Consider the following 18264-nt stretch of genomic DNA (forward strand, 5'->3'; position numbering starts at 1 on the left):
TTGTCTTAAGCTTCTTTTTTAAAAAGTGATTGAAAAGAGCTTGCAAATGTCAAGCAAGTTCACAGCAAGGGCTTAGACACCAGAAGGCTGCTGAGAGAAACAGCATTTACATTTCTCTTTAACCTTACGATTTCTGTGTAACTCACTGGAGTGTACCAGTCCTGGAGTGCCTAGGTGCTTTCAGCAAAGTTTACCTCTGGCTTAGGCAGTATCCCTCTTGTTGCTGGGGGTGCCACGGTTGTCCCAGCTGGCTTCAGGCTCTGTATCTGTGTGAGCAAGCACAGCAGTCGAGATCTGAACACTGTGTGACCTTCACTTGAAAAGCCCTCCCTGTCAATACAGGGCCGTGTGCCTGCTGCCTTTGTGGGCTTTATCCACTGAGTTTGGGTGTCTGGCTCAAGGAGTGTAAGACTTGGGTGTGCTGATCCTTATATTTTGTGATCATGGTGTTGGATGTACCACCTAGAAGTATCTATTCTTGCAGCCACTGCTGCTGTCAAAAGACATTGGAAAAATTTCCTCAAGCTTAAAATATCCTGATCTTTGGGTGAGGAGCACTTCAGAAACCTGCAGACACTACACTGAGGTCTGACAGGAATTTGTTTTGATTCCTTAAGTAACACTTCTGATACCAACATTATTTTTTCACAGAAATCTCATTAGCAACACAAAAAAAGACAAACTGTAGTCTGAGGGAGGTGATTGCTGACTTGCAGTAGCTGGCTTCTGAGTTGGATAAGCTGTAAATCTGGCAACTCAGTTTCTAATGGTTTTAATAATGTGGGAAATTGTTACCATGTGTTGTTGTTGTAACCTTTACTGTTTTAACCGAGCTTTAATTGTGCCGTAAAAATTATTAAAAGGCTTCTCTCTGGAGGAATTAGACTTTTTGCTTGTATAGTTGCTCTCCAGGGTACTCTGGGTTGCTGTGGGTTATTTAAAATTTTTGAAAACCTGATTTCCCTCTCCAGCAGCTCCTGCCTGGATGTGTTGCCCCAAGCCATGCTGGTTGCCTGAGGCAGAAGGATACACACACACCATCTCTGCCTCTGCTGCAGAGTCTCACAGCTGTGTTTGATTTCAAGCATAACAGCATCCTTTATATGTAATGCAATAATACTGCTTGCTGCCCCTGTGGGGAAATGGGTAATTTTGTCTACCATTTCTCTTTTTGTCCAGGTTTCAGCAATGTGTCCAGGTTAGCCCAATGCCCAGAGTAGCTGTACCCTGGGAGATGGTTGGGTCTGTGGGGCCCAGTTCCCAGGCTGGAAACAGCCAGTTCCCTGCCTGAAGCCTAAGTTTGACTTCATGGGGTCTTCGAGTAGGAATGATAAGATATGAGGGGAGCTGAGAGGCCAGACTGGGGCACTGCATTTTACTCATGTAAAATGTCTTTATTGTGTAATAATCTGTGTTATTGCTGCTTCAGAGAAGGAAAGCAAGAAAACATTGATAAATTATAAAGTTGAAGAATTCCTGATTTGCTCTTGGGTGAGGGGGATGTTAGTTCTATTTCCAGATGTGGGATTTTGAGCAATCAATCTGACACATGGTCGGTCACATTATCCCTGTCAGTCACTGAGTGTCAGCTGAGCTTCACTAACTTCCTGGGGTTTCAGTCTGGACAAAATCTGAGCTAAATTCATCAGTGTAGGAGCTTTCTTTTAACACTTTTATCTCACACTTGGAGCTGTGTGGGTGGATGGTTCACTGGTACAGTGGTTTACAAATGGTAGTTTATTAAACTGAAGCGACTCTCTTTCTCTGACTTGCTCTCCTCAGCTTGAAAAAGGAGAGCAGTGGCATTGACCTTCCTTTATAGTGTTGAGATTTGCTGGTGAGCTGCACTGTGTAACAGTCAGGTGTTATCACAACCACTAATCTGAGGGCAAAGGCTTTTAGAATAATACAGATAATTCTCTGTTTAAATATTTTACTTTAAAAATAAATGGATCAGAGTACTACCTCTTAAAACAATTGGAATCTTTCAATCTGAATCAACAAATCACTCTTCCAGGCTTGGGGCCATTTTAGCTTCTATTCAGTGACTGTCAGATTCTTGCCAGAAGATACTGAGCTCAGACAATTATGAGGGAGTTCAGTCGTGGTTGTGTTGAGTGGTATACTCAAAATAATTTTGCGGGAGGAGCTCATGGGAGTGTTTGCAGCATAAAGGTTAGAGGTAATGCCTTTTGAGTCTGCCAGTTAAAGAGCACACAAAGACTACACAAATTCCTTATGCATTCCTGCCTCAGTGCTGCTCCACGTGCTGGGTGACTGGAAGCAGAATTCTTTCTCCTCTTTTTTGCCATGGAAATTGCTGGTTAAAGCTCAATACTTCAGTATATTCAAAGTCTGATTTTTGTTTAAAGCTTCAGTGCCATGCTGTATTGTCATGGCACATATTGCAGTCCAGCCATGTGCTCTTACATCCAATAGATTTTGCACCTGTTTCAGTAACTGATGCACACATTGTTTAATGTGTCTCAAATGCTCAAAATACAAAATGCATTTGGCTAATGAGTCACCGAATGTTTGGTCCTGCATTAGCCAAGTTTCACAATAAGTCATTTGCATAAAGGACTGTAGAATCTTTTTCATTAACTGCTCCAAAAATCCTGTTAGCTGTGACAGTGAGATATCTCTACTTTATCAAAAAATGGAGCTTCCAAGGAGTGTGTTTTGGTATGGATCAGAAGAAAAAAATTAAACGTGTCCAAAACATTTTTTTAGAATGTGCACTCTGATTGCTTATCAAAGGCTGCAGGCTCTCTGAATTATTTCCTCCTTCTATCAGGCTTAGTTTTCCTCCTGTGGTGTAACTTTGAAAGCAGGGAAATAACAATGGGTAGCTGAGAGGGGAAGTGTTTGGGTGAATAGGTGATTGTTTCAGGAAGTGTGTTTCTCTGCTGGCTGTGGTGCTTTTTTCCCCTGGTCTGAATGCTTTGCAAGTATCAATGCATGTCCCCTTCCAGTGGCCTAGGGGTAGCCTGGGAAGTGGAGACAAGCCGGAAAAAGGCGCCTGCCAAACATTTGGTAGAGTTATATCTGTGAACTTTTGTTTCCTGACTCTTAGCACAGCGTTTCAGTCATACAGCCATTTTTCTCCAAGGCTTTTTATGTGAAATAAAAACCTGCCTACAAAATCTTTTATCCAGTTCATCACAAGTGGGTGCTGGTAGCTGCAAGTCAAAGCTGACAACTGTACTGCTCTGCTCTTTGTTTCTTGGGTGGATGGAAGATCACATTACTGTACAGTCTTCTTTGCAATGTATTTATTTGAACAACTTTAAGCATTTTGCCTGCCCCAGGGCTTGTAGCCTTTCTTCCCCCTTAAGCCATTCTGTGATTCCAGAGCAGCTTCAGACAGCTGGCATTCAGATGTTGAACCTGATGCACCTCCCTTCTGTCATCTCCCCCAAAATAAAATGACCCTTAAGTATATAATGAACATAAATTAATTCTGTTTTACTCCTGATTAAAAACAATGCAAATCAATCTAGAACTTTATATCCAGTTCCTCTGAGCAGTGCCAGATGCCTGGTTGAGCACTTTTCCCCACACCCACTTCCCCAGCCCATCCTTAAATTTTCAGAACTATGAAATAATTTGACCAATTGTTTGAGTTACTCAAACTCACAGAGTGGCTTAAGTACCTTTGAACCAGCTGCATTTATATGCCCTGAAACATGGCAGCAGCTGTATGTCACACATTAGATGAATACAGGTCATGCCTGGGCTAAAGGCATGAATGATTGGTGTGCCTGGCATGGTCATGCATTTATCCTGATTAGTGCCATGGGACCCTTTAAGTTCCCTATTAGCCATTGTTAAAAGAGGTGATTAGTGTATGTTAGCTGTTGCAACCTGATGCTATCTTCAAATAGCAATTTCTCTCTCAAGTGGGGCTTCCTCCTGTGACCTCTGACCTGCCAGTATGTTAAAGGCTTTGTAACTGATGGAGCTTTGTACTCTTTGTGGTGGGATTGATTTGGATTCCTTCACACTGAACTTTGTTGTTCTCTTTTGTTTAGGAGGTCCTTCAGCAGCTGATTGTAATGAATTTACCAAATGTTTTAATGATTGGCAAAGATCCTCTTTCTGGTGAGTAGTTCATTGGATTCTTCATCTGTCTCTTCTGTAATGCGAAATAAAATTTGTAAAATTTTTTTGTTATCTTAAATGATTCTGTAATTCTGTTCTAATTTAGGTTGAAAAAACACCTTAAAGAGTCCAGCCCTTAACACTAAACACCCTAAACACCACATCTATGTCTTTCATATACTTCCAAGGATACTGACTCAACCACTTCCCCAGGCATCCTGTTCCAATTCTTGACCGCTGTTTCAGTGAAGAAATTTTTTCTAGTAACCATAAGAGTATTCTTAAGCCTCCCTTGGTGCAGCCTGGAGGCCATTTCCTCTTGACCTATTGCTTGTTGTTTGGGACAAGAGACCAACCTTCACCTCACTACAACATCCTTTCAGGTAGTTGTAGAGAGCAATAAAGTCCTCCAGAGCTTCCTTTTCTCCAAGCTAAACACCCCCACCTCCCTCATCAGCTCCTTGTCAGACTTGTGCTCCAGACCCTTCCCCAGCTCCATTGCCCTTCTCTGGACATGCTCCAGCCCTTCAGTGTCTTTCTTGTAGTGAGGGGCCCAGAACTGAACACAGGATTTGAGGTTTGGCCTCACCAGGGCCAAGGTGGTGTACGAGTACAGGAGGACAATCCCTGCCCTGGTCCTGCTGGCTGCACTATTGCTGAAAATATTGCAGGAAGCCATTGGTCCTCTTGGCCAGCTCGTGTTCAGCTCTTGTCAGCCAGCACCCCCAGGTCCTTTTTCACAGGGCCAGTTTTCAGCCACTCTGACCCCAGCCTGTAGCAATGCCTGGGGTTGTTGTTGATCCAAGGGAGGACCTTTATTGCATCGAACCTCATACCACTGGCCTCAGCCCCTCCATCCAGCCTGTCCAGATTCCTCTGCAGAACCTTCTTACCCTCTGGCAGATCAACACTCCCACCCAATTCAGTGTCATCTGCAAACTGACTGAGGGTGCCCTCAATCCCCTTGTCCAAATCATTGATAAAGACATTAAATGGGGCTGGCCTCAATACTGGGCACTGGGGAACCCACTTGGGGCTGGTCACCAGCTGGATTTAACTGTTTGGACTGAGAGTTGCTCCTAAGGGACTCTGGCAACCGATCTCCTAAACAGGCCATAATACAAACACGCTTTTTAATAAACTATATGTATTTGTAGGCAACCTACAAAAATATTTGAGCATCTCTTAATCTTACAACTTAATGTATCTAGAATGTAACACTGAGGTATTTATATACCGGTGCATATAAATATATGTGTGTATTTGCATGTGTTGCACATGTATGTGTGATGAATGAGTTCTTGCCAAATCCAGAGCAGCAGCTGTTTCTTTGTTTGAAAGTTGTGTCTCTTCACCCCTTACTGCAAGTGACCCAGGATGTAGTCTACCACAGGACAAGGATGTGGTGTCCTCCCAGTGTTCTGTGTGCCTGTATAATGGACTTAGTTCTTGCTATATATATACACTAGAATCTTGCAGAATTGCCATAAGGTTGAAGAAACTGTTGCAAATGAAATGTGGGAAAAAATATAAATGAGGATGGAGAAAAAACATACATATATGAAGAAACAGGAAAAAGTGAGGAGGGGAATGGACAAAAAGAAAAAACATTTGTCTGACCATGTTGTTTAGACAATGTTATCTGTTGCACAAAGTATCACATCAGAAGTAAGGTGGAAGCCAGTGAGCTCATGTCCAGAGTCATGTCTGGAGCTTTTGGTGAGACAAAAGGAAAGCTGTTTAGACTGAAAATTTAACTTATTTGAAACACATTTCTGAAATGGCAAGTTTTGTTGCTGTGTTTCTTACTTTTTTTTTTCTTTTTGCATACCCATTCTATCTCTGCCTGAGCCCAGTGCTAGTGCCAAGGACATTGTATTTGTTTTTACCAAAGAAGGTAAACTGAATGAACCCTGTGTCAGCAGTGATGGGGAATGACATAGTAATCAGCATCTCCAGAACAAACAAATAGCAGAAGCCTTGGCAGAAGGTTCCATTTTGCCGCTTTTAGTGGCTGTAGAGTGCATGTGTACAAAAAAGCATTTGTCAGAAAAGAGTATTAGCTGATGTTGGATCACTGAAACTCATAGTATTCGCACTTCTGTGTTAAAATTGAGCTGAGACTAAGAAATCCACTTCCTCAGCAAGCAGAATAAAGTCTGCAAGTCTTAATTGGGCTGTACCGGCTACTGTTACGGGCAAGGAAGAAAGTCAAATACAAGAGCTGTTGTTGTTCTCAGTCATATTGGCAATGGGCTGCTTAGCATCAGGAGTGCTACTGAATAGAAGCATCTGGGCCAGCAAGGCAGTATCTCTGCTGGCTTAGTGTCAATGGGAAAGGCTGGCTGGTTTCTTGTCACTGCCATTCCTGAACGACAGCTGGCAGGAGACTCATAATGTGGTAAATACAGTTTTGGTTCCTGGGAAAGCCCACATTCGAGAGCTGCCTGTATTCAGCTATAATTCACTATCATTGGCCTGCTGGCTTTTGTCAGCAACTTAGATCTCTCTTTGAAGAAAGTACCTGTGTCTCTTGTAGGAAAGACAGTTGTCATACATGTGTTCCTGTCTTCTAGACCCTTTCATTACAACCAGAAAACTTCATTCGTTTTCTGAGATCTTTAAAAATGTGGTGGTTTGGATTTTTTTTTTTTAACTGTGGTCTTTTGTTTTCCACATTGCTGACTTACCTAGTGTGGCATTATTTGGACAGAATATGAGAAGAAAGGATAAAAAAATGCAAAAATGTAACTTCTGGATTGTGGCATCTAAAATTGATGGGCTATGTGTGCAAACCCCCTCCCCCCCCCAAATTTCTCATTTATGTATAAAATAATATATATTTTCTCATAGAATAATACATATTTCTCATAATATATAAACTATTATATTACATTTTTTGAGAACCAGTCCCAGCTTAGACACAACAGGAGAAGGTGGTGAGCAAAGGAAGACTCCAGATGTATTTGCTTTAAAGAATATACTTAAGGAGGACAGTGTCTGAAAAGCTTATCTTAATCTTGCTGTTGGGTAGGCATTCACTGGTAAGACGTGCAGGAGAAATGGTTGGAGAAGTGGAGAACTAGAACTTCCCTGAGGAAGAAGAACCTGGCTGAGAGCTAATGGGAAGCTCAGAAAGAGGGAACAGGAATGAGATGGCTGAGGCAAAGGTGGTAAAGCAAAAAGCTGAATGAAGAGATAGGCTGTGATGAGCAGTGTGAGTGATGACCAGGTTTTTGTTACTATCCTGCAGAGAGGAGGCAGAGGAAGGCAGGAGCACTTGGGAGGGAAAAAACAAGAAAAACAAAGATATTCTCTCTCTCTCTCTCTTAGTGAGGCTGTGATGAAACCCCAATTTTGCCTTCCCCATCCTGTAGCTGAGTTATCTCACTGAAAGGTCCCTCTTGATCAGAGGAAGAAGAATCAATCCCACAGTCACATTCCTGGAACAATTCTAATATTGCTTTGTACTGTTCAAGCTGGGAAGGCTCTTAATGACTGTATTGTCTCCACAGGTCCAAGACCAGGGAGCTGTTAGATCTGATTCACTGTGTACAATTTCAGTGACTTATTTCTTGTAACATGCCCTTGTAATGTTTTGCTATGCATGCTTTTCAGAAATTTTACTTTTGCCTTCTAGAACACAGTCAAAAGGGGTGTTACAGGCATTACATTATAAACTAAATAGTGCTGAGGCTGTAAATACTGTTCTTTCTATTTAGCTTCCATTTGGCACTCTTCAGTTGGGACTACTGAGGGCGTCTGCAGCTCTGCTTTGAGCATGAGATTATTGAAAAAACAGAGTTGCCATCACAAAAAAATGCAGTAGCACTTGGGCTTTTTCATAGGAAAAGGCACATATCTGCTGGATTTATGAGCTTTACTTGCTTTCATGTCCTCTAAATAGTTTGGTCCCACAATTTTGCTTTGGCAAATTTTCCTACTTCATTTGTCCATGGGCATAAAAATAGCAGAAATATTTGTTAGAAGATGAAGCCTTGACTGTTTTCTAGAATATAGGGAGCTAAAAGTAAACTCAAAAGTTTAATTAAAGGATTTAAAATATTTTCCCAGGAATTTGACTTGCAGAACAATGCAGCTGATGTCAGAGGATTTATTCTCCTCTCTGCACTTTGTAGTAGACAGCTACTACCATTAAATTTCCTCTTCATTTCTGTCTTTTCTTAATTCTTTTTCTTGCTGAACAGCTTTTTCAATTCATTACTGCACCACAAATCCCCCTGTGTTCAATAAGAGAATCATGAGCCTATTTATCATCTATGACATTGCTGTAATCACTTTTTCATATTATGTCTGGTTTTAGCATGCCTTATAAATGGTCACTCATTCATGTGGCCACATGGAGAATATCAGTACACAGTAATGGTTGTGAACCTCTATTTAGATGCATTTTAAAATGTCTCCATTTCTAGACATTCTTAGTTTTACATAGCTAGTGAGTGTACTTGGAAACTTATGGCCATTAATCTTTTGGAACAGTCATAATCATGAGGGAGGAGAGATTTTAACTTGTTTTAGGTCAAGGATAGAAATGAGGTTTTACTTGCCTAAAATAGGCTAATTTCTGTCCCTTCAAAAAGACTTTGCTATTTATATATGCTTTTCAAATTACATGTTAAGTTTGTGAATGAGAGACCCCAAAGTCCCTGCTAACAAGTGCCTATAGAAAACTGGTTTTCATTAAAATTGTAAAAGTCTGCTCTCACTTGGGTATGTTTCATGTAGGGTTTCCTTCCTCATTTTGTTTCACCGTCCTCCAGAGGCACAACAGTTCATAAAATATAAAGTTAATAACAAAACACTGCTTCAATAGTGTAAATTTAGCATTCCAACTTTTCTCACTGAGGACATTGCTGGATTTGGGAAGAACAGCACTTGCGTGTTCCACCCTCCCCACATTCTCTGCACACTCCAGCTGCCATGTGTGGCACTCCCTCTCCTCCTGGATGGAGTAACATCAGAGTAGAAATATGGAGAAATAGGCAGTACGTGCCCAAAATTGCACTTACTTGGATGCTCTTGTTCCCATTTCCTCTGATGCCTTCCCATCCCCCCTTTCATTTTTTTCATTGTTTGTGTTCTCTCTGTACCTTGATCCTCCTTTTTTTGTTGTCGAATCTCCTAATCCCTCTGCCCGCCTTCTCTCTGAGTCCTGCCATCTGTTTCCCAGCCTCCAGCCCCATGAGAGCAGAGGGATCTTCTGGCTCTGGCACAGGGAGGCTCCCAGGATGCACAAGTGGTGTCTGGGCTTTCCCTTCCTTTATTTTCCTGGAAACCTGCTGGCCCTCTCTGATGGCTGGGAGCAGATGGGCTTTCTGCAAATGCTCCAGGTGGCTGGCTGGCTCCCTTGCAGCGCAAACACAGGGCCTGAGAACAGCTGCCCTGGAATTTTAAGAAAAGAAAAGTGTTTATTTCTTAATTAATACCTTTCTGTTTAAGTGATGGTTTGACTCTTGTCCATTTTTCTTGTGGGTACCTCTCTGCAAGGAGCTACCCTACACCTAAATGTTTGCATCCTAGGTTCTAGGAGGACAGTGTCCTGGTAAGATCAGCTAATAAGCATGAGTAGACTCAGCAGATTTTCTTCCCAGCTGTCTGGGGAGGACTTGTGTCATCCCAGAAAGCCAGTGTTGGAGAGCTGGCACATTCCTGCTTATGAAGTTGCACAAGGAACTTTACCGTCTTATAAATGGCGCAAATCAAGCTTCCTGAAAAACATGGGAGCTGTTTAGAAAGCATGATTGAATTGGGGATGAAGGTCACTTGCTTTCCTTCAGCATGCATTGCAGGACAGAGGCACTGTCTGGAGTGTAGAGCTTCCCTGCAGTGCTCTGTAATAGTCCTGGAAGTACTTGTGATTCACTTGTCACCTTGGGCATTCCACTGAAGTGTGTGGTGGTAGCTCAGCTCTCCTGTGGGTGAGTTGAAAGGGGAGAGGGCTCATTAATCCCTTCCTGGCTTGTTTTTGAGGTTTAATTGAAAACTCTCTCTAAAGCACTTTAGATTGGTGGAGAGGTTTTTCATACTCATACCCTATTTTTTCTAAAAATCTCCTGTAAATAGTGTTATTCTACAAGGCCTTTAGGTAAATGTTACTCAAACTTAACTTGAGAATGAGTAATCTGGGAGTGCATTTATGTCAACAAGCTGTCTCCTCCCCATGGGAAACAACCCATGAATGAAAGCCCAAAGAATGGAACTCTTTAATCACACATGGTCTTCTGAAACACTTGTGTGGCTGGTTTATCTGCTCAGTCTTTAAGCCTTAGAAGTGTTTCTAGTGGGTACAATTTCACTTTCATTACATGATATAGCATATCTGCAAGCATAGAAAAATTTATTGAAAAGGAAACCTTGGCATAATCCTGACAGCTGAATTTTCACTGCAAGCTGCCAGGGGAGAGAGCAGACGACCAAATGTTATGTTTAAAACATTAAGAATGTAATAAGTCATTACTAGCTCAAGTCTTAATTTCTCACTCCTTTCTATAAACTCTAGCTTGTCCATCCCTGTCATGACTTGCCATGTCTGCTTCCACTTTGCTTCCTCATGTGAGGACTGGAGTGTGGAGTAAGATCTCACTCCAAGGGCTATTTCCAGGCAAGGTCAGTTTCTGTTGGGAGATCAGGATTGACCTTAGTAAATTACTTTGCTGTAATAGCCAAAGGTGTTTCACCTCACAGGCTCATGCAGCAGCACCAATGCCCATCTGTTACCTCACTGAGAAAACAGCAAAGCCTTGGTGCAGAGAGGTTGGGTGTGGTTTGAATGGCTTTAAGTAGCTCACATGTCTTTAGGATGGTATAGATGCTGTCACAGTTGGGAAGTAGCCCTGGTGTTTTCTAAAATCAGCGATTTCAAGCCACTGTGCTCACCCCAAGGATAATTGGGATGCCATGGTGCACAGATTGGAATTTATGTTGACAGATGAAGGTGCCCAGAGCACACAAGATCTTGTGTCTGGCATGATCCAGAGCAAGCAGCCTGACTCCTTCAATCTCTCCCTGGAGATGTTCTGCCTGAGTAAGTTTAGGTCAATGAGAGACATGCTCAAATCACTTGCTCTCCATAACTTAATAACTTGCTTTTGTGTCCCACAGGCATGCTCTGCATTTAATACCTGGTCTGTATTTCTTTGAAGCTGATGTAGAATAAAACCCAGTGCTGAAACTGGAGAACTCAGTTTCTTAAAAAAAATCCTTCTGACCAAACTAAGTCTCCCAGTAGTGCTCTCAAAGGAGCTGTTCATAAAGTAACAGGGTTTTTGTGGTTTTTTTCTGTTTTGAAGGATTTTGTGTCATTGTCTGTGCTTAAGATTGTGTTACTGAGATTTGTACAGACCAATCAGACTTTCACAGACTGAAATGGAATTTGTGTAGTAAAGTGTAACTTTTCAGGAAAGAGGAAGCCTTGTGTGCTGCTGCATACAGGGAGAAGAGTAAGAATGTTCATATGTCTTTCAAAACCAGTATTTAAATATTCTGTAAACTTGTATTTACAGGGTGAAGTGTGAATTAGCATGTTTTAAAGATGGCAGTAGATGGCTGTTCTTGTTGAAGAGAAGAGTTTCTGCTTACAAAATCTTAATGGTTACTAATGCAGGACCTGGATATTGAGAATTGTTACGTTCATTCATACAGTCTACTGATGATCTTCATAGGGCATTTTTGAGTTGTTATAAAGGTGAACTTACTTATAAGTTGTTGAAAAAAATTTAGGTATGTTTAAAGACTAGTTTAGGACATTTGTGTGCCCGGAAATCAGGAAACAAGTTACTTCCTAAGCTGCCTGCACGTGGCTGTGCTGGCTTGCAGAGTTGTGGGAATGGCAGGAACCCCTGTGGTAATTTAGGTCAGTGCCTTTGTGCAGCTGTGGGGCTGTGGCAGCTTAACTGATGAGTCAGATTAACTCCCCTTGCCTGGCCTTGGGTCCTGCACATGCCTCTGACTTTCTGCCAGGGCAGCCTCACAAGGGCATGGTGGTGGTGGAGCACAGTTGTGCTCAGAAATTAGTATCTATTTAGTGATAGGAGCAACTGAACACCCAAGTAAATCAGGGTATAATATGAACACATTGGTCCCACAATTACACACTCAGGAAGAATTCACGTGTCAGGATGAGAGAAAACTCTGTGTGGCCTGTTTTGTTTCTTTGTTTCTCCTTCCTCATCTTCCCCCACTGTAGACGAGGACAGGCTTTTCCTGAACCTAGCTTTGTAAAGATGTTTTATTTTCTCATTGAAACTCCTTGCCTTCTTTTTGCCCTCTTTGCCTTGCCCTTTGTCTAACTTTGATATACATAATTTCCTTTACCATCCAACAAGCCACATTAATTTTGTTGAAACAAGCTTGTTCTAAGCTGCACCAGTTCCCCTTGAGGAAGTTGAGGCTTTCCCTCTCCTAACCCTAGGAAATGGCCAGCAGGGCTGCTGGTCACAGCAGGATTCCCTGCAGCAGCACCAGGGCTGTGTCCTCTCCCCACGGCTCCCAGCATATGGTCAGCTCCTCAGGACCCCCTGCACATCCCTCATTCTCTGCCCTCTTACCACATGGGGTTTACACTTCAAAGTGTGAACAGGCTTTGATGCAGAATGGGAATTTTTTTTTTTTGCTAAAACATCTCTCAGAGAGAATTTATATGCACAGAATGGTATTCAGCTTTGGGAAGTCTGAGTAGAAGTGTTTTACAGAAGGAGAATTTAGGGCGAGTTCTTTGTGAGTAACCCTCCTTTTCTTCTGCCCATGGTGTTTTTGTTTTATTTTGGTGGGTTTTTTTGGAGGGGGGAGAGCTGTTGGTGGTTTGTTGGGCTTTTTTGCACTCTTGTTAATTGCAAGACAAGAGACAAGCATTGGTCATAGGCATTGAACTATTTAAGGGATTTTTTTTGTGATGTATTGATCAGAAAAGCCTTAGAAAATTATAAATGAGAATAGCCCATCAAGGGAAAAATATTTTTCTGGATTTAGGATTTTAAACGAATTCATAAGAACTACATTGTTTTATAGAAAATATAATAGGTGTATTGATATTTTTCAGGCACTTTTTCAGAGGTCTTCTCATTTTAGGCACATATTTTGGAGAGGATCATTTGCAAGTACTTATCTGTTATACATATGTACTGATGACTTTTTTTCCTCTCTAGGTAAAAGTATGGATGAAATCAAGAAGCTGCTGTTGTTGGTTCTGGGATGTGCTGTGCAGGTGATCATTCATGGAAAAAAAAGATTTTTTTTTTTTTTTTTTGGTGAAATGAGAAAATCTGCCCAAAGATGGGTGCTGTATACACAAATTTTGAGCTCAAGACAGCTTATGAGCTAAATTGTGAGAAACACAATAGGTGAAGGAAAGAAATGCAGGGGAGAGGAAGCACATTGTGTGATAGCAGTAGCCTCAATTTGTTGCCAGTGCTTAATCAGACACAGGATGTGTACTTTTTAACTTTGATAACACAGTGGGACGAGATAAGTTTTGAACAATGTTCTTGATATCAAGATCATTGTTGGTTTATTTTCTTACTGTTTTAAAGTACAAAGTGGACCAGTACATGTTCATGCCAAACAAATAGTTTAACAAATCTAAATATTTGTTTAATGAATCATGATTTTATTTACACAATATTTTGATTTAATAGTATGTGTCAAAAATAGCAGATTAATAGATACTTTGTATATTAGTGTGGGGATCTTCATGTGACATTTGTTTAAATAAATAAAGAGACAATGTATATGGGAAACTCTATAAAGATGCACAGCAGTTACCAGATAAAGAAATCAGTGTTCTGCCCACCAAACCTCTGAGGCAGTAAACAATGGCCACGTTGCAGCCGGGCCTTTGCTGATAATTGACCTTGTTTGTAGGTCTGCCTTGTGTTTCTGTCCTGCCTTAGGACACTTACCCTGCCTTAGGACACTTACCCTGCCTTAGGACACTTACCCTGCTCAGCTATGTCAGCTCGATTATGTCAGGGTAAAGCTGTCTACGTATTGTGCCTCTGAACTATGTTAGTGTTGCATCATAGCACAAAGAATTGTTATGGCTGCTGTGCATCCTCAGTCCTCATTTGCTGGCCTGAGGTTCTTCCTAAGGAAGTAAATGGTTGACACTCAGAACCAGGCCCTGGAAAGACACTGTAAATGAGTTTAAAAAAACCCTTTTAAATACTGCTTAAGTTCTTCACAGTGTAGTGTTGTTACAAGAACATCCTTAGTGCACAATCACAGATATACAGATAACAGATGTCTGCCTCTTCTAAAACCTTAAGTAAAAGATTTACTAAAATCTGTTTGTCTGAAATGTCACTCATTTTTTATCCAGAATGTTTCCCAGTTTTATCTAAAGCATATATTGATTTAGTCCAACAAACAGCACTGAGGTTGATGTAAACAGTGTCTAAAGTGATGCATCTCTTTTCATTGCCAAAACCAAACAAAATGCAAACAGCAGAGCAGACAGGTTAAATGATGCAGTGTAAATGAAGGTTTACATTTGTGCAGCTCCAATAATGAAGCTGTGATGATTTCCTCTGGCTGTTTCCCCACCTCTTGATCACATTGCATGTTGAACATGTTTTTTAAGGGCAAAACCAGTCATTTAACTTAGCCTTAATTGTACTGACTAAAAAGTTTAAATGATTTAATGCATAATTTGGTTCATGTTTTGTATGGAGCAGTGAAGTGTTATATCTTCTAGTGTGACAAAATGTAGATCTTGAACAGTTTTTTGTTAGCCGTGTTGGTTGTTTGAGTTTGGGGTGTTTTTTTTTTTTTTTTTTAAATTTAAATTGAAAATTGAAATTTAAATTTTTTTTTAATTTAAATTGAAAAATAGAGCAGTAAGTTTTAGAGTATGTAGCACTGTTTCAGGGTGTGCTTTCTTTTGACAGTGTGAAAGAAAAGAAGAGTTTATTGACAGAATAAAACAACTGGATATTGAAACCCAAGCTGCCATTGTGTCACACATTCAGGAGGTAGGATTCTTAGTATTGTCTATTTTGGTGTTGTTTTTCTTCCTTCCTTGACTTAACAGGATTGTTTTGCTATAAAATATTAATGCGTAGAATTTCATCATGGATTCATGGACTTCACAAAAAAGAAAATTGAATATGCTACTGCACTCAAATTACAAAATAAAAATAATAGCTGCTGGGATTACTTGGCTCAGTGGTCTTTTAAAGAGATGCAGTGGTAAATGTCTTGCTTGCTACTTATAGGTTATGCAGAAGGAATTGTTGTAAGGATCCATGTGCAATATTGACAAAATCCATGTGTGTCTTAGAAGCTGCAGAGCCCCTTGTACAATGGTGTAAGCACTTAGTCCCCAAGCCCTGTGGTAGGTGGCACAGCCTGCCCAGTGATTCACTTTTGACAGTGGCCTCTGAGCTAGATGGGCTTGAAGAGCTGAAATTGGACATCTGCTCTGTTTAAAAAATTGTTTGATACAATGACAATCATTCTTGGACTTCTGAGGCTTTAGAAGAAGAGAAGAATATAGATAGGCTTACCAAAGAATGCAGGAAATCTCTTACTTTGGAGGGCCGAGTGGAAGTGCCCCTCACTGGGAATGGGTGCTGACTGTGCCCAGGTGTCAATGCATGCAGGTGTAGAAAGCCTGATACACTCACATTTGAGAAACAAATAGGGAAAGTCTTAAGACAGGAACCTTTTCCTTAACATTTAAAAAGTAGTTCATTTTTGGAAAGAAAAAAAAAATGTGATGAGCTAAAGCACAATGTTTTAACAAAAGCTGGAACAGTCATTACTGAGCTTGAGAGACTTGCCTGATGTTTCTGTTAAATGATTCAGAGTAAATCAATTTAGGTAGGGTAACAGTTCACAGATACACTACCAGCATCAAGCAGAGGTATTTCTGCAGCTGTTACAGCTCCTCCCAGCTGTATCAGCTGTAAATTGCGGATTCATTGAAATCAGGGATTCTCCCTTCTCTGTGGGAATCACCTCAGGGTCAGTAAAACAGCTGCACACTTCTGATATGTGAGTCTGCATGCTGTTGTTCATAGTATTTATCTGATCACTTTTAAAAATCAGACGTAATTATTATTAAAAAATGTAAATGCCAGAAATTTCTGGATAATGTTACAGTTAAAGTAGTTGCATTTATTATTTGCAGCCAGGGTTTGGTAAAATGGATATGTTTTTTTAATTTATGAATAGAAGAAACAGGGAATGCTGCGTATATAGTGAAGAAATTTTCAACTCAACCAGTGGAAAGACATACTTCTTTGTTCCTATTCCTAGGTGACTCACAATCAGGAGAATGTCTTTGACTTGCAGTGGCTGGAGCTCCCAGATATGGCCCCAGAAGAACTAGAGTCTCTCTCCAGGAATATGGTTTTCCACCTCAGGAGGCTCATTGATGAGAGAGATGAATGCACGGAAGTATGAGGACATATCTCTCCCATATAGAGCTCATGAGAAGCAGCAGCTGTGGGCTCCATTCCTTCTTGTGTCTTGTTTGTGCACTAGTTTTCTATTTCTTCTGCACCTTTCTACTATACCTCTGAAAATCTGTAGAAAGATTTTGACTTTTCCATTGATTCTTGTGTAAGCACTAAGATGTGGTGAAATGATTGGTGAAGAGGAGCTGAGCAGTCTCTCCATGAAGTGGAGACCAAATGTCTCTGCATGTCTGTCCAGTTGATCAGGCAATGCTTGCTAGTCTCTGTGTTGGCATCCACCCTCCTGGGCTCCATTGTCCTCTCTAAGTTTTTTGATTCATCAATTCCTTTCCCTGCAAATCACTGGAGAAGCTTTCTCCCCTTCTTTAGCCTATTAATTTTCTCTCATGCTTTTGACTGCAGTTATGTTAGTTAAAACTGTTAGTTGTTACAGGTTTTTATGAATTCTTCAAGGAAAACAGACTACTTATTTTGAGCATTGGAAGGGCAATGCTTTAGTGGTTGGAACATAGTGAAGATTCCTTTCCTCTTCTGTGTAACCTTCACTCCTGGCTGTCACTTGAATTCTGTATCATGCCAGACTAATAATTTCCTAAATTTAAAAATAATTTTTAGGTATTTTTAAAACAATGTATAAATACACTATTTATCTCTTGGCGCTACAATAGTCTTCTGCCTTTCCAGGTCATTGTAGATCTCACTCAAGAGAGAGATTATCTTCAGTCTCAGCAACCACCAAGCCCTCTGAAAGTACCAAGTCCAGATTCTTCACCAAACCCTGCCAACCCTCTTTCTAATGAAGAAAAGCAGCACCTTGCAGTTGAGCTGGCAGACACAAAGGCTAAATTGAGAAGAATCCGTCAGGACCTGTAAGTCACCATTATTTTGTTCTTCTAGAGAGACTTGCATATTAAGTGTTATACGTCCTGAAAATGCAGGGGCCTGTTGGCTCCAATACACTGTCTTCCACAGAAGCTCTTAGAATCACACATTTCAAATCAGAGCAGGAGGAAGCTAGTAGTGTGTTCCATCTTTTCTTCTTTGGTAATTGGCATTTAAATGTAAAGTGATGGATGAGCTACTTCCATTTTTGTGTCTCATCTCTCTCTTCCCCCCTTCAAAATACCAACTGCTAGCTCTGCTTTTTAACTTAAAGTGAAGCTGTCTATGACAGCAGGTGCACCAATGAGATTTAAACACAGGAACGTAGTATAAAAATAGAGTTGCAAATTTGGATCCATGTTATGTGTATGGTATCATGAGAAAAATATGAAGCTGTCATAATAAAGAATAAGCTGGGAGGCTTTTCTCTTCTTCACAGATTTCTGGCAGTGTCCATATAATCAATATTGTTTCAGGAAAAAAAAAATTACTAAGATTTTTCTAATCCTTTCCAGGGAAGAGAAGTCTGAGCAGCTTGCAGATTCTAAACATGAAGTTGAGCAGCTCACCCTAGAGCTGCAAAAAATAAAGCAAGAGGTGAGATGGGCTCATTTTACTGTGACAATCTTCCCTATTTTAAAAAAAGTCCTGTTTCAGTGTGAGGCTAAAATTACTACCATGCCTGTTTTATAATGAAGAAATCAACTTGGTCCAGCAAGCTGTTTAAAGAATATGGTTGTGGCATGGCAGTGTTGTTTCTTACTTAACTGTTGAGAACAGTCTCATCTGTTCAGCTTGCAAATAGCCTGATAGTGCCTGAAGTTTATACAGCATCAGGCAT

General features: G+C 40.7%; 1 protein-coding gene across 1 annotated transcript in view; it reads left to right on the top strand.

Annotated features, from left to right (window-relative positions):
* The window catches only part of CCDC88C (coiled-coil domain containing 88C), a 95818-nt gene that overhangs the window by 33606 nt on the left and 43948 nt on the right, over window positions 1-18264 (top strand). The window contains exons 4-9 of the mRNA XM_083863633.1: window positions 4035-4104; window positions 13269-13327; window positions 15009-15092; window positions 16381-16521; window positions 17226-17410; window positions 17939-18020. Coding sequence (XP_083719759.1) covers window positions 4035-4104; window positions 13269-13327; window positions 15009-15092; window positions 16381-16521; window positions 17226-17410; window positions 17939-18020 — 621 coding nt within the window. The remainder of the gene's footprint in view (window positions 1-4034; window positions 4105-13268; window positions 13328-15008; window positions 15093-16380; window positions 16522-17225; window positions 17411-17938; window positions 18021-18264) is intronic.

Source organism: Zosterops lateralis (assembly GCF_965231275.1).
Source record: "Zosterops lateralis genome assembly, chromosome: 6".
In the NCBI taxonomy this organism is placed as follows: Eukaryota; Metazoa; Chordata; class Aves; order Passeriformes; family Zosteropidae; genus Zosterops; species Zosterops lateralis.